General features: G+C 39.8%; 1 protein-coding gene across 1 annotated transcript in view; it reads right to left on the reverse strand.

The window, feature by feature from the left end:
- Window positions 1–3,681: 3,681 nt before the first annotated feature.
- The window catches only part of MIB1 (MIB E3 ubiquitin protein ligase 1), an 83,502-nt gene continuing 72,851 nt past the window's right edge, over window positions 3,682–14,332 (reverse strand). Inside the window, exons 17-21 of the mRNA XM_060243908.1 lie at window positions 13,436–13,628; window positions 12,618–12,696; window positions 10,755–10,868; window positions 10,109–10,209; window positions 3,682–7,280 (exon numbers count right to left, since the gene is read on the reverse strand). Coding sequence (XP_060099891.1) covers window positions 7,140–7,280; window positions 10,109–10,209; window positions 10,755–10,868; window positions 12,618–12,696; window positions 13,436–13,628 — 628 coding nt within the window. The 3' untranslated portion in view covers window positions 3,682–7,139. The remainder of the gene's footprint in view (window positions 7,281–10,108; window positions 10,210–10,754; window positions 10,869–12,617; window positions 12,697–13,435; window positions 13,629–14,332) is intronic.

The following is a 14,332-nucleotide window of genomic DNA, read 5'->3' on the forward strand; positions in this document are numbered from 1 at the left end:
AGAGTGAGGTAAGGGCTGTAATGCCCAGATAATCTGTGACCCTTTTTATTAAGAGGCTGTGTTTGTAGAAAAATTAGTGTACTTAGACTCCATATGGTTTGTTTTAACTAAGCATGAGCACAAACCAAACCACAAAGCAAAATTTGTGATGAATTTTATTATTTGTGATTCACGAACCAAAGTGACTGGTCTACTACTACAAACTTTTAGTCTGTGGGGTTTGCGCCAGTTTATGGCCAAAGCAAAAAACAGGAATTTAAAGGGGCTCCAGTAGAAAGCCACCACTGTAGCTGAGTGCTCTCCCTACTACTCAGTTGTTTCAGGCCTTCTTGTGCACAAGGGAACAGCTGGGTCTGGGCACCACTTCAACAGGGAAAGCTCCCATCCATTGTTCAGTTTTTCCACTGGTGGAAGACACCAAACCCAGATGGTCCCCTGGGGTGGAGTGGCCTCTTTCTCTGCCAACACCACCTCCCCCACTCCCAGCTCCTGGGGTGGGACCAACTGCTGTACTGCTACATGGCTTGCCATGTCTGTCTTCTCCACCTTCCTGCCCACCACCTCAGCTGGCTGCCCCTTCTCTGCTTCTGGCCTCTTCTCCTCCACTGGCCTCCTGTGTGAGTTCCTGCTGGGAAATCAGGGTGTAAGGGACACCCTCAGGTGATGGGGAGAAGGTGGGTGAATACCCAGGGTCTCCTGGATCACCAGATGATGGGCAGGGCCTTTTCTTGTTAAAGTGGCACCAACCCTGTACAGGCTGCTCCCCATTTTCTGGCTTCCTTAACCAATCCCTTTAAACTTTAAAGAGACTGCACAAGAAAGCCTGAAACAGCTGAGCAATTAGGAGCGCTCCTGCTGCTCAGCTGTTTCTGCCTCTTTCTGAAAACCTTGTTTAAAGGGACTGTATTCAGCAGCCTTTTTGGATTTTATAATTTTATAATTGTGTAGGTGATAAGTTTCAACAACATTAACAGCACTACTCAATATACACAATTCATGACAAGAACCTTCAAAAAGCTATGTTTAACCTATATTAAAATGGTTAATCATGTATTAATCATGTGCTTCTTAAAAAAACCCCAAAATAATCATACAAATTTTATTAATATAGTACATGGTCTTGTAATTCAAAAGCATAGAACTTACTAAGCAGTTCTAATCAAAGCAGTTATGTAAAGCTATCAGCAATATAGAAATTAACTACATCCTCAGAAACAAATTTAATCCAGTACTGTCAACCTACTGTGTACTGGAAGTCTGCTTTTCAAAGCAGCAAAAACTACATTTTGAAATGAAAACTCATATTGTGCTATGAAATGTTGCATTATTCAAGCACTAAACACATTTTAAAAATCCTAGACAGCACTCTCATATCTAGGAAATGTTAAGCGGGACTGCAATATATTTTAAAGCATATAATGAATATTACAGAGTTGCATTAAAAATAAGTGCTTAGGGTCAGGTGCAAAGACTGGCTCAATAACACAATCTGTGGCCTCAAACCAGAGCTGAAAATCTACTCAGGACCTTCAGCTAGCTCAATAACAAAAGGCTAGCAAATGGGCATGGAGATCAGATTATATATATAAAACAGTCCTACAGGCTTTCTATTCACTACAGACATCTCTATTAGTGTAACATTACTTGCCTGATATATTGTTATAAGTAATTATACTAATTACCAATGCAACAGAAAGGAAATATACAGTGGCTTGTTTCACAAAGAATCCTATTGTATCATGCTGTGGCAGTCACATGCAGATCTAGAGGACTAGATTGTTAATGTGACTGTTAATTGATCTTTTCATATAGGTATAAATTTTGGAGCACTGCCCTTTATGTTTTGACTATAACCACCCTAATACTGCAGCAATATTCAGATAAATCATAAAGTGAAAAATTTAGAAACACACACATAAACTTAGCACTCATGTAGTATTTTCTGCTGAAGTACAGAACTACGTATTACTTCAGTACCAAGCTGCTTGTTGAATGAGGGGAACATGCATAGGTTACATTTCCCAGCAAGTATTGACTGGAAATTACAGCTCCTTCTGACAGGCTGGGCCCTAATACAGAAAACAAGCTACGCTGAAAAAAAATAACCTTGCAGTGAAAAGCAACAGCAGTGAAAAGCAACAGAAAATGAAGAGTTATGAATTCCCTGGCCAGTTTTCTCAAAATGTCTCCATTTCATCCACATGTCCATATTTTGGAAAGGCTGTTGAAATAATGTGCAGTTCTTCTCAAAGAGCATGTAGAAACATAGTGAAGTATACTATAAAAGCTCAGAGAACTTCATAATTGTTGTCTGTTCAATAGCTTTGCCAAGGCACAAAAGGCATTGTCTCACATAATTCTCTGAAGATAACCATACAAATGTCAAGGTGTTTCACAGCCCTGAGTTAAGTTTCATACAGTTGTAAAATTTATAAAGTTGGCACTAAAATATTAACAATGTTGGCATAAAAATATGTATTAAAATACAACAATATTCTTTAGAAAAGCAACAATAAGCAGTATTATAAACAAGATTTATGTTCTGATTATATAATGGGATAGCCAAAGCATGACTCTGAAGCCATATCTGGCTACTGGACAATATAATTCCATTTGTCAATCTATGTGAAAGAGGAATCTCAGCTAGCATAGTCAGAGGCAACAACACCTGAGAATCACAGAGGGAGCAGCAGAAAGGAAGGTGTGGTTTGTCAGAAACTAAGAAAAACTCAAGAGTGGAGGGGGGCTCCCCTGGAAAAAAAGACGCTTAAGTTCCTCAACTATGTGAATATTCTTCTTTGTAGGAGTCTGACTGAAGACTTAATGCTGTCAATTTAGGCCGTGGGGCCTATCACCTTTGCATTCTGAGGCAATCCCTTTACACTGATGTGGTAGCTCTGACAGTTGCTTATGATTCTTGGTTGGCTCTATACCACCTAACTGAAATAGAATAAAAACATAACTTCATTTTAAAGAGGATCCCCCTCCCATCCATCCAAGGTAAAAAAGTAATTTTCTTACTGTATAATACTGCCAGTTAGGAGGTAATGCTATTTTAATGCCACATTAACCCCAAAGATCTAAAACTACATTAGCTTAGAAGCCAAGGTAGCCCAGTGTGGACACCTAATAATTAAATTGGGCTATGCTGCAATGCTAGCCCTAACCCAGAAAAGCCCTAAGAGCGACTGAACCAGTTAATGGTCAAACACACTTAAGAGAATGACTTTAAATGAAAGTTAGGGTGCAATCACAAGGAATACTAATCCACAATCCTTATTTCAACAAGGCTTGTAAAAGTATCCAGCCAAGACTGCACTCCAGATATTAACTGAAATGGCACAGTAAGCAGTTCTTGTCAGACTGTACCCACATTATCTAGAGTTTTTTAAATGCACTGATGTGGCACATGGAACTCCTCATTTCAAGTGATGGTGGTGAGGGACCTTCACTGAAATAGATGAGGAAAGCTGCTAAAGTTTGTGGACATCTATGAGATCTTATACCCACTACAAGCTTTTAATCAATGTTGTCATATATAAATCAGCACACATTAGTCAAAAGTCAGTTCAACAAAATACTGACAAGGACATCTTATTAGGCAAGAAAATCTATTAAGACTGGTGTGACGGACTGCACAGAAAAGGTTTTACAATGCTGCTTGTTTCAGAGCATCATCTCAATGAGTGGATAATTATAATGTAGTTCAATACAGACATCTGCCCCAGATTTATATTTACACTGTTTATTAAAAGTTTTAATTCAAGTCTTGACATCTGCTTGTGTTTACTATAAAGGCTTAACTAAGAATTTATTAATAAATTAAGAAAAACTTCAAACAATGTAGTGTTATCTGTTCACTGAGATGTTAACAGTAACTTGTTTTTCACACAGTAAACAGAAAGGCATAAAATAGCATCAAAGCCACAAAAGGTTAGATGTCCAAATCACTAAGTAGAACATGTATCCTTTATTCTACTAGGTTTGAAGTCTATTCAGTGCTTCACACCTCTTTTTAATCAAATTAATTCTACTCTTCTGCTTTCAAGATTTTAAAATGTTGACAGTAATATTTAAAATCTTGTGCAGGGAGTAGGACTAGATGACCCTGGAGGTTTCTTCCAACTCTATGATTTTAATAGGAGAGAACAAAATGATTTTAATAGGCAAGAGAACAAAATGAATGGGAGCTCTTAATTTTTCCAGCAGTTGGGTTAAAATTTAATGCTGAAAGTATCCATTTGCATTGGACTTCTATTGTACTTTTATCAGCTTGGAGAGCCTGCATCTATGCTTATGGACCTCTGATGATACAAATACCTGAAATTTTATAGGGACTTTAAAATTAAATAACATTTTTGCAAAGTAAATGTCTTTGATTCTCAAAATTTGCCATCTGCCTATAATGTCCAACATTCTATATTTTCCTTTATTTTCACTCACAGGCCTTTATTTTCACATCTTTTTGGGCTTAGTTTCTTTAGACAAATGTAGTGTTTAACATCAATTATTAACGTTATATTTGATGCTAAATTATAAATAGGTCATTGTATCAAATAGTGCTTTACTGTTACCTATTTTATTTAAAAAATTCTTAAACATGACAATTGTTTCAAGAGATGTCCCGAGGAAACAATTACCAGTAACTTCTCTATAAAATAATGGTGCCTCCGGTATACATTTACGATAAAGTGAAGAAGATACAACTTAGGGCTAAATCAGACATTACATCTGCCATGAATCAGGTTGGGGTTTCCCAGCCCATCTTAGACAGATTGATATCAGTAACTAATGTTTCCAAGTTTTCTGGGGACCAGTTGTGGCTCAGGAGCACAGTACAGTAGAGGGGAAACTTCAGCAGCTTCCCCTGCACTATTTTCTCAAGACAAAATGGCCAGCGGTGGGGGTATTTGCTCTGCTCTGCGATTTCATGTGCTGCAGCCAGTGCATGGGAAGCCTCATATCAGATTAAACAACCCCCCTCCATCACTGTCTCAACTCGAGGTGGTGGAGGCTGAAGCTCCTTCTACCCCTGCACCACACTCCTGAGCCAAATCAGGCCCAAGCACTTGGGAACAAGTTCCTTATTCCCAAGCATCATATCTGTCTATAAGACTCTTGGCAAATGCAATGCCTAGTGTGGCCCTCAGTTCTTGATGTTGATGGAACTTACTGATGGTGAACTTAGGAATCACAGCCTGGAAACTCAATCTTACAAATCCAACCAACATCAATGGAACTTATTCCTAAATCTGTACAGTCTGTGAATCATTAGCCATAGTCTTTTCATTTTGCTCTTCAATTAAAATATGATCGAGTTAATCTATGTATCTAGCCACTTCAGAAAATAAAGTCTTCAAAATTCTGGCTTGCAAAGAGACTACTGATTTATGGAGCATCATGCCATTCTGTTACTGTATGAGCATATAACTGGACCTAACGGTAATCTTCAATTGGCATAATGCACTTCTGCCATCAGAACAGAACTTCTGCCACCCTCCTCCTACCACAGCCCACTGAAATGCAAGTCCTGGGGGATAAAGGGCCCTCAAAAACAGTGAGGGGATGAAGTTAGTATCTGCAGTGAGAGGAAAGAATCAGTAACATCTAGCCCTCTGACAGAAACAACATCTGGAATCCAATGCCACACATATCTGCATATATACAAAGTTGCCTTCTATACATAAATGGTGTTCCTAAGTATACGGTCAATTAACAGAAATCAAAATATTAAGCAATGTTTCTGAAGAGCAGACTATATCCACAGCATCTTCCTCCAAGCAATATTCCTGTTTAAATTAATTTAATAGGAATAAAATTGCTAGTTATAACAATATAATATCTACACTGGAATTAAATACAAAGACATATCTATCTGTTAACTTCCAGAATTAAAGTTTTTATTCCTGAAGCTATGCGTCATGTCAGTGGTTTAATACTTATAAACAATTAAATGAACATTCAGAGTTAGTTTCCATGGCCCTTTGGTGAAGTTTGTTTAAGCCACCAAGTGGTCAGATTTGTGGAAGTCCTGCAGAAATATCAAGTACTGTCTTTCTTATAAGTAACTGAATGATATCAAGTAACTTGACCTATTAGGCAGTTCAAACGTGTTGCCAAATCTGAAACAGGAATATAATGCTTATTTTAAAGGAACCTTTTCCTTTATAAGAAGGAAATACATTAACCAAGATACTTACAAAGTGACACCTGATTCCATACATTACTTTCCAAATATTAGTATTGAGTCCATGGTTAAAAGGTATCCAAATAACACCATGCACTCTCCTTCTCCATAACACTGGTCCCTAAAATGAAGGAATAAGGCTAAGATCCAAAAACACTCAGGCATGTAGAGGGTATACTTTTTTGCCCCGACTTTACTCCTTTTATTATTGGTAGTGGCCTGTATTACACCTGGAGCTTCCTCCATTTTGGGAACAGGCTGTCAGACAGCTATAATTCAGGAAGGAGAGGACTCAGAATCCCACTGTGTGTGTAGAGCCCACAGGGCAGCCCTTGAGCTCAACAAGTTTTTTGTTTGTTTGTTTGCTTTGCTGTTTGCTTTCAAACTAATTTGGAGCAATATATACCAAACAAAATTACAGATTTTAGAATCAACGAAAGCATTATTTGTTGTGCTTCCTTTTTTTTTTTAACCCCATAGTTAGCTATAAGCCTCAGCTTGCTGCTGCAGTTTACTAACACTATGAAAAATCTTCAATACAGTTTAGAGAATTTAAAAAACCCAATTTATACATGAAAACTACTGGCAGTGTAAACACTAACATCTGAAATTGGAACTCATCCATGCAAAACATTACCAAGACAATAAATCAAGATTGTTCCTTTTACATAAAGGGATGGGTGAGGAGCAGGGGGGAGTCAAGATGAATGAAAAACTGCTTCGTTGATTAATCTATCCTTGATCTAGCTTTCTTGTTAACAGGAAAGGTTAGCCACTCAAATACTGATCTGTGTTGAAATTGCCAGTCTCTAAGCACTTACAATGCAGCATGCTTACTCTGTAGTAACATTAGAAATGTTTTCATGACAGCTTTCAAAGCTGCCACTAAAGCTTACTCAATGAGTTAAGTTTACTAGCATGACATAGTAAAAGAAAGAGACACTTTATATTTTTAATACAAAAGAATCCTTCGTTCAATAGCTTTTCGACAGATAGGGCATTCACTCATTCGATCACCACAAAGTTGACATGTTCCATGCCCACACAGAAAGATCATATTCTTCAAACGGTCCAAACACACAGGACACATAGTCTGTAAAAGATGAACAAGTAACTATTATTTGGAGAAACAACAAAGAATCTCTTAACAGATACTATTTCAAATTTAAATATGAGACTGGAATCACTGCAAATAAATCTCAAGGACTGTTCAATATCTGTCTGAAAATAGAACTGCTTAGATAGATTGTAGTGCTTTAGCATTTCACATGCATTCTTCGTAATCTTGACAACACCACTGAAAATTATCTATACTAGAGATGGAAGCTGACACTGAAAGACAGCACCTTGTCTAAAGCTGCCAGTATTTTCATTCATAGCTTAAACCAAGATCTGAAGCTCTGTATCTTTACTGTACCATGTAACTTATTTTATAGATGACTTTTCCCCCAAAATGTCCTTACCAGTGATAGTTATGTAACAGGAAAGGAAGGAACGGTCCCCTGTGCAAAAACCAGTCGTTTCCGACTCTGGGGTGACGTTGTTTTCACAATGTTTTCATGGCAGACTTTTTACGGGGTGGTTTGCCATTGCCTTCCCCAGTCTTTTACACTCCCCCCCCCCCCCCCAGCAAGCTGGGTACTCATTTTACCAACCTCGGAAGGATGGAAGGCTGAGTCAACCTTGGGGTGGCTACCTGAATCCAGCTTCCTCCGGAATCGAACTCAGGTTGTGACGTGAACAGAGAGTTCAGACCACAGTACTGCAGTACTGCTGCTTTACCACTCTACGCCACGGGAAGTAACAGAGAGAACTGCAAATTGCATAAAAATCAAGGACTAGATTTAGCAAAATTTAAATGAAACTTGTGCTTAATAGAGAGCTAAGCTATGGACCAGGAAGTTCCTAATTTACTTAATGTTTCAATGTCAGACAGATAATGTTGTTAAGTTTGCAATAATATTTGATATTTTGAATCCACCACCTCTTATGACATGTCTAATAGTATAGTATTAGTAGTGATTACTATATTTCTTTCTTTCAGATCCATTGTTCCCTTTAACATGGTGCAGGTATGTATGCACACACACGCACTCTCTCTCACGACTATCCATTTTCTACCAGAAACAGTTTTCAAATACTTTTAAATGAGATTATATTTTGACCTGTTCTAGAGGCAAGAGGGCAGTCAAGTCTGTTTTCCAGAGTTCTGAACCTTCAGGCCAAATTACTGCACACCTTCCTGAGAATCAGAATCTCCCCATCCTTCCCAGAACTTAATGTTACCATGACAGGAATAAGCACATCCCAGAACAATTATTATGGGAAAGCTAATAAGCAACAAATTCCCCTTCCCTGCTCTACAAAAAGAAACAAACTGACAGATTATCTCAGGATTTACACATCTACTGATAAAGTTACTGCACAGAAGTCATGAATCACGAACACACATTTAAGAGTAATGCCCATATCTTATCTATAAGAAGGGCATTGAAGCTGTGAAAGGAGTAGCTGCAGCCTTCAGAAAGCAAAAGGTAAGGGTGTGGTTTGTCCTGATGGCTTGGTTGATTGGTCCTTGGAAGGCCATATCAGTTCAGGCTAATCTCTGTTATTCTGGAAAAGTCAGAAGAAGCTCGTTTCCCCCCTTCTGCAAGTTGTTCTTCCTCCCTAGTTTTCTGGGAATTCAAACATTTGGGCACACAAACAGATGGAGATTTTTATGGTTCTGGAAATTCTGTGCTGTGTATTTGGTTTCAATTGTTGAGTAGTGTGGTAGAGAGAATCTGAAGGACAGTACTTGACTCTGCCCAGAAAATCCTCAATCATCCTAGTCAGTGCTGCCAACTCTGCCACTCATCCTTCATTCCAGATTATTTCTGGCATATTCTTCTGCAACAGTGTTACCTAGGCCTTCCCACCTATGGCATGACCAGGACCAGCATCTCTCTCTGACAATATTACAAGAAAGTATAGATTCTCAATAACATTTCTCTGTGTTGTTGATCTTAACTCAGGAGTAAATGAGCATGCAGCTTTTTTGGGGGGGGGGGGGACAGCTGAGAGAATAAGAGTTTAAGTTAATTAATTTTCTCCCTGGTGTGGACCCTTCTGCTGTGTTAGTGCTACTCCATGGTTTCAAAGTCTTTTGCTGTCTTTTCTCAGAAACTGGGTTTAGAGAACTGCAGTTGAGAGTCTCAATGAGTAATCCCCATGCATCATAGCCCTGTGTCTTCACCCTATAGAGAGAATGGACATGAATGATGTGGCAGTGTTGGTACTTGTGGCAAGTTCCTCAAATTGGCCCCTGGTCTTCTTTGCTGTCTTGGTTAATACTGTTTATTGCTGCTAAAAGTAAAGCCCATAACAAAGGGTCACTGTCCTTTTACAGCTGCCAGCCCCTGTTGGATCCCAGAAAAGGGCCTTACAGGTTAGCTGGAGAAGCTGGGAGAGATCCTGATTCTCAGAAAACTGTTTGCTGGTTAAGGGGCAGAAGCTTTCCCAGATTTGACTGTCCTCCTGCTTTAGAGAGGAGAAAATATTTACTGATTTGATACTCGGAGAGTATTTGCATATATTTTCACTACAGATTAAAACAAAAGCCACAAGTCTTAACCATTAACTCCGTAGTCTCACTTGTAACAGTGAATGAATTAATGCATGATGTGTATTATCACTATCTCTTGAACACCTTTTTATGTCTATGGATATTTTATGGAAACTGATTATTTCTTGTGACCTTTCTCCACTCTGAACTCAGTTGTTCTCTATATTTTTTAAAAATATGGAAAAAATATAATACCAACTGCAAAATATCTTAGTAACTATAAATGAGCACATCAGTTGTGTACAGTGATATAACAGCTTTAAAAGAACCATAAATGTTCCTCTCATATTTATCATACAAGGAGATGATTTCTTTACCTGTTCTTTTATGTCCTGCAACTGCTGCTGCAATTTTTGTACATCAGCATTAACATTGGTATTGTCCTTGTCCTTTTGCAAAACTGGAATGTTTCCACTTGCTACACAACACAGAAAAAGGGAAATTGTGATGTAACACTTACAAAATTGTTTTTAAAATATCCTAAACTATGAATCTCATTGCACTGTATGAATTACATAATTCTGTATGAACAGGTTTATAAATTATCACTGAAAAATCTATAGTTCAATATATGCTGTGGTATTTAAAAGTCAACTGTTTTTCCACATATGAACTGGCTGCTGGTTCTCCTGGACCATTCAGAAATAGCTGATACCACTGAATGTGGGGCTCCTGGCTGGACTGGGGCTGTGTAGAATAGTCCTGTGCTGGTATCACTATTTTCTTGAAGGAAAATCCCAGAAGGTGCTGTTGAGGGATTTCTGTTAGCTCAGGGATGGTTCATTTTATCGCCCATTCTTTTTAAAATTGATATGAAGCTGCAAGGAAAAATCATGCGAAGATCTGGAGCACTGTGTCACCTTGGTGTCACACAGTTCTACCTTTCCATCTAAATCCAAGAGGTCTGCATTAAGAGGATGTAATGGTGGAAGAGATGCAAGTTTTACCAAGGTTATAACTTACAAATATCGTCTGTGGTGTCTTCTGTACCTTTCCCACCACAACACATGATAAAAGGCACTCTTCGCTCTACCACTGCCCGACACTGTACACATTTTTTCATCAGGCTGGCACAATCTGGAAAAAAGTACAATTTCAGTACTGTTTACATATTTATTTATTTAATTTATTTATTTAATGGACTTATATCCCGCCCTTCTCACCGAAGTGTCTCAGGGCGGCTCACAACATAATGATTCATACAATTCCATTTAAAACATTTACAGATACAATAAAAGCATAGTTAATAAAACAAGATAAAATAAAGCCAGCGGTCTATAAGAGCATTTTGTTCCATCCAAAGATGTTCCATCCAAAGTATCAGTTAGGTGTTATAGGCCTGCCGGAAGAGGGCTGTCTTGCAGGCCCTGCGGAACTGCCCTAGGTCCCGCAGGGCCCGCACCTCCTCCGGCAGCTGGTTCCACCAGTAAGGTGCCGCTGTTGAGAAGGCCCGATCCCTGGTGGATTTTAGGCGGGCCTCCTTTGGCCCAGGGACTACCAGCAGATTTTGTGAGCCGGAACGTAGTACTCTCTGGGGAACGTGTGGGGAGAGACGGTCCCTAAGGTAGGCAGGTCCTAGGCCATACAGGGCTTTAAAGGTAATGACCAACACCTTGTACTGGACTCGGAATGTTACTGGCAGCCAGTGCAGATCCCGGAGCCCCGGCCGAATGTGCTCCCATCTTGGGAGCCCTAATAGCAGCCGGGCAGCAGCGTTCTGCACCAACTGCAGTTTCCGGGTCCGGCACAAGGGTAGCCCCATGTAGAGGGCATTACAGTAGTCCAACCTCGAGGTGACCGTAGCATGAATCACTGTTGCTAGGTCGTCGCGCTCCAGGAAGGGGGCCAACTGTCTCGCCCGCCTAAGATGAAAAAAAGCGGACTTGGCAGTGGCTGCTATCTGAGCCTCCATCGTCAGAGAAGGCTCCAATAGCACCCCCAGGCTCTTGACCCTGCCCGACGCTGTCAGCGGCGCGCTGTCAAAAACTGGCAGGGGGATTTCCCTTCCCGGGCCGCAGCGACCCAAGCAAAGGACCTCTGTCTTCGCTGGGTTCAGCTTCAGCCCGCTCAGCCTAAGCCACCTAGCCACTGCCTGTAACGCCCGGTCCAGATTTTCTGGGACGCAGGCGGGCCGGCCGTCCATAAGCAGATAGAGCTGGGTGTCATCCGCATATTGATGACAACCCAGCCCATACCTTCGGGCAATCTGGGCAAGGGGGCGCATATAGATGTTGAATAACATCGGGGAAAGTACCGCCCCTTGAGGCACGCCGCAGTCAAGCGTGTGTCTCTGGGACAGTTCCTCCCCAATCGCCACCCTTTGTCCCCGACCATCAAGGAAAGAGGAAAGCCATTGCAAGGCCAGCCCCTGAATCCCAGCGTCAGCAAGGCGGCGCGCCAGAAGCCGATGGTCGACCGTATCGAACGCTGCCGATAGGTCCAACAACATCAGCACCGCCGAGCCGCCTTGATCCAGATGCCAGATGACATAACATCCCACCTTAACAAGGAATGATTACACAAAGGCCCACACCTATCTTAATGCCCACCAGTGGATGCTGAATGAAGTGGATCAATATGAGGGGATAACTGTTAACCTTCCACAAGAGTGACCCAATGGCTTTGTTTAACTGTCCCCCATAGTAGCAAATGTCAACCACATACATATGATGTAAGTAAAATCTGTCACATCATGTCAGACTTAGTTATAACACACTCCGTTACGGCAGAATGCAGAAACTGCCTTCTATATTTCAGAGTTCAAATTCAAACAGTCAATTTGATGGTCATAACTAAGAACAACTCTCATCTACCAAAGGTACTTACTTTCACAAGCACACATATGACCACAAGGCTGAAAGAGTACTGCTGCTTTTTTGTCTGAGCATACGACACATTCTTCAATCTGCAAAGAAATTGAACAGCTCATCATTACATAACAAGTAATTAATTCCTTTATTTAATAGCATACACATGCATCTTTCTACTAAAATAACTTGCACAACCACTAGGTTTGCATTTTATATGGTAAATCAGTCAATGTAGCCTGTGATCACTAGACACTTTAAACTGCTATAAACATCTGTTTTATAAATAAAGTCACAATTGAAAACATAGGCTTGGACCCATTGGAGCCTGCGTACAGAAGGATTTTGGTCCATGGAGTGTGACTTTTTGCTTCCCCATTCAGTCCGAAATACCTTCCAAAAGGTAAAGGCTCTAGTAGACCCAAGCCACAGATTCCTCACCAGACAGAAAGAGGATTTCTAGCAAACAGAGCTACATTTTGGTGGTAACAGCAAATACTTTTCACCCAAGTTAAGAATTATGCTTTGCTGTGGCTCTCAAAGGGTGTGGTGCAACAATAACTTGGAGTACCTTAAAAATAAAATATCTCATTTTACACAGAATAAAATACATGGTTTGACAAGTGATCTCATGTACTACTCCTATCTAATACTACTTATTCTCTTTCTTATTTATCCCAATAGCTGCTGTTAGAATTGAAATAATGACTGTACACACTTTTTATGAAACCAAGATTTACTGATACACTGTTACTGATTAGACTTTTACATGTTATTGCAGTGAAGCCTAAGTAAAGAGATGCCATGTTGAAATAAACACCAGATGAAAGAGCATACCTTTGTTCTTGATTGAACTTGCTCTTTGCAGATGAGGCATTTTTTTACTCTTGGTGAACAAAGTGAGCAGGTAGCAATATGTCCACATGGACCAAATAAAGTGTCCCTTTTCATATCTGAGCATACCATACATTCTTCTAAGGTCTCTGAATCATTGCTAATCATCGAAGGACTTCTGGAACCAACCTGTCCACTAAACACAAAGTTTCATTCAGACATTATATTGTATAAACATTATAATTCAGCATATTTGTAGCCAATACTAGATTATATTTTGCATTCTTTAAAAAAAGGTATTTGTGTGTGTGTATTTGCACTTGCATGCCTGGAAGTCATGGTGACTTCTGGTGACTCCTTATGGGGCTAAAACGTTTTTTAGAGAGGTGGCTTGTATTGCCTGCCTCTTCATCCTGGCCCTGGAATTCCTTAAAGATCTCCCTTCTAAGTACTTGTCACTGTCAGCCTTGCTTAGCTTCTGAGATCTGATAAAATCAGGCTTGCCTGGGCTATCCAGATCAGGCCAATACTATACTATATTAAACTTCATTTGTTTAAAATTTTGTATGTACTCTCAATTCAGCATCATGCAAAGTATCTAACTCTTCTTGCATAACTCAAAACATACTCAGAAAATAGCTCTCTAAATGGCAAATACAGTTATTCAGAGTATCTTAAAGCAGACCAATCAACAAAAAAACTAAAGAAAGATTACAGCCAGGGAGTCAGATCTTACAACCATTCAGTTAATGACAATGGAAGAAAATTCCACTCACAGTGGATTTAAAAACAAACAAACAATGAAAAGGTAACAGTGGAATCTTGATGGGGAAGAGGAAATGGAAGCACACAGGGAGACGTCAAAGTGTTCCTAAGGTAGATATACTAGTATATCTCCCA

Source organism: Heteronotia binoei, chromosome 7, assembly GCF_032191835.1.
Source record: "Heteronotia binoei isolate CCM8104 ecotype False Entrance Well chromosome 7, APGP_CSIRO_Hbin_v1, whole genome shotgun sequence".
NCBI lineage: Eukaryota > Metazoa > Chordata > Lepidosauria > Squamata > Gekkonidae > Heteronotia > Heteronotia binoei.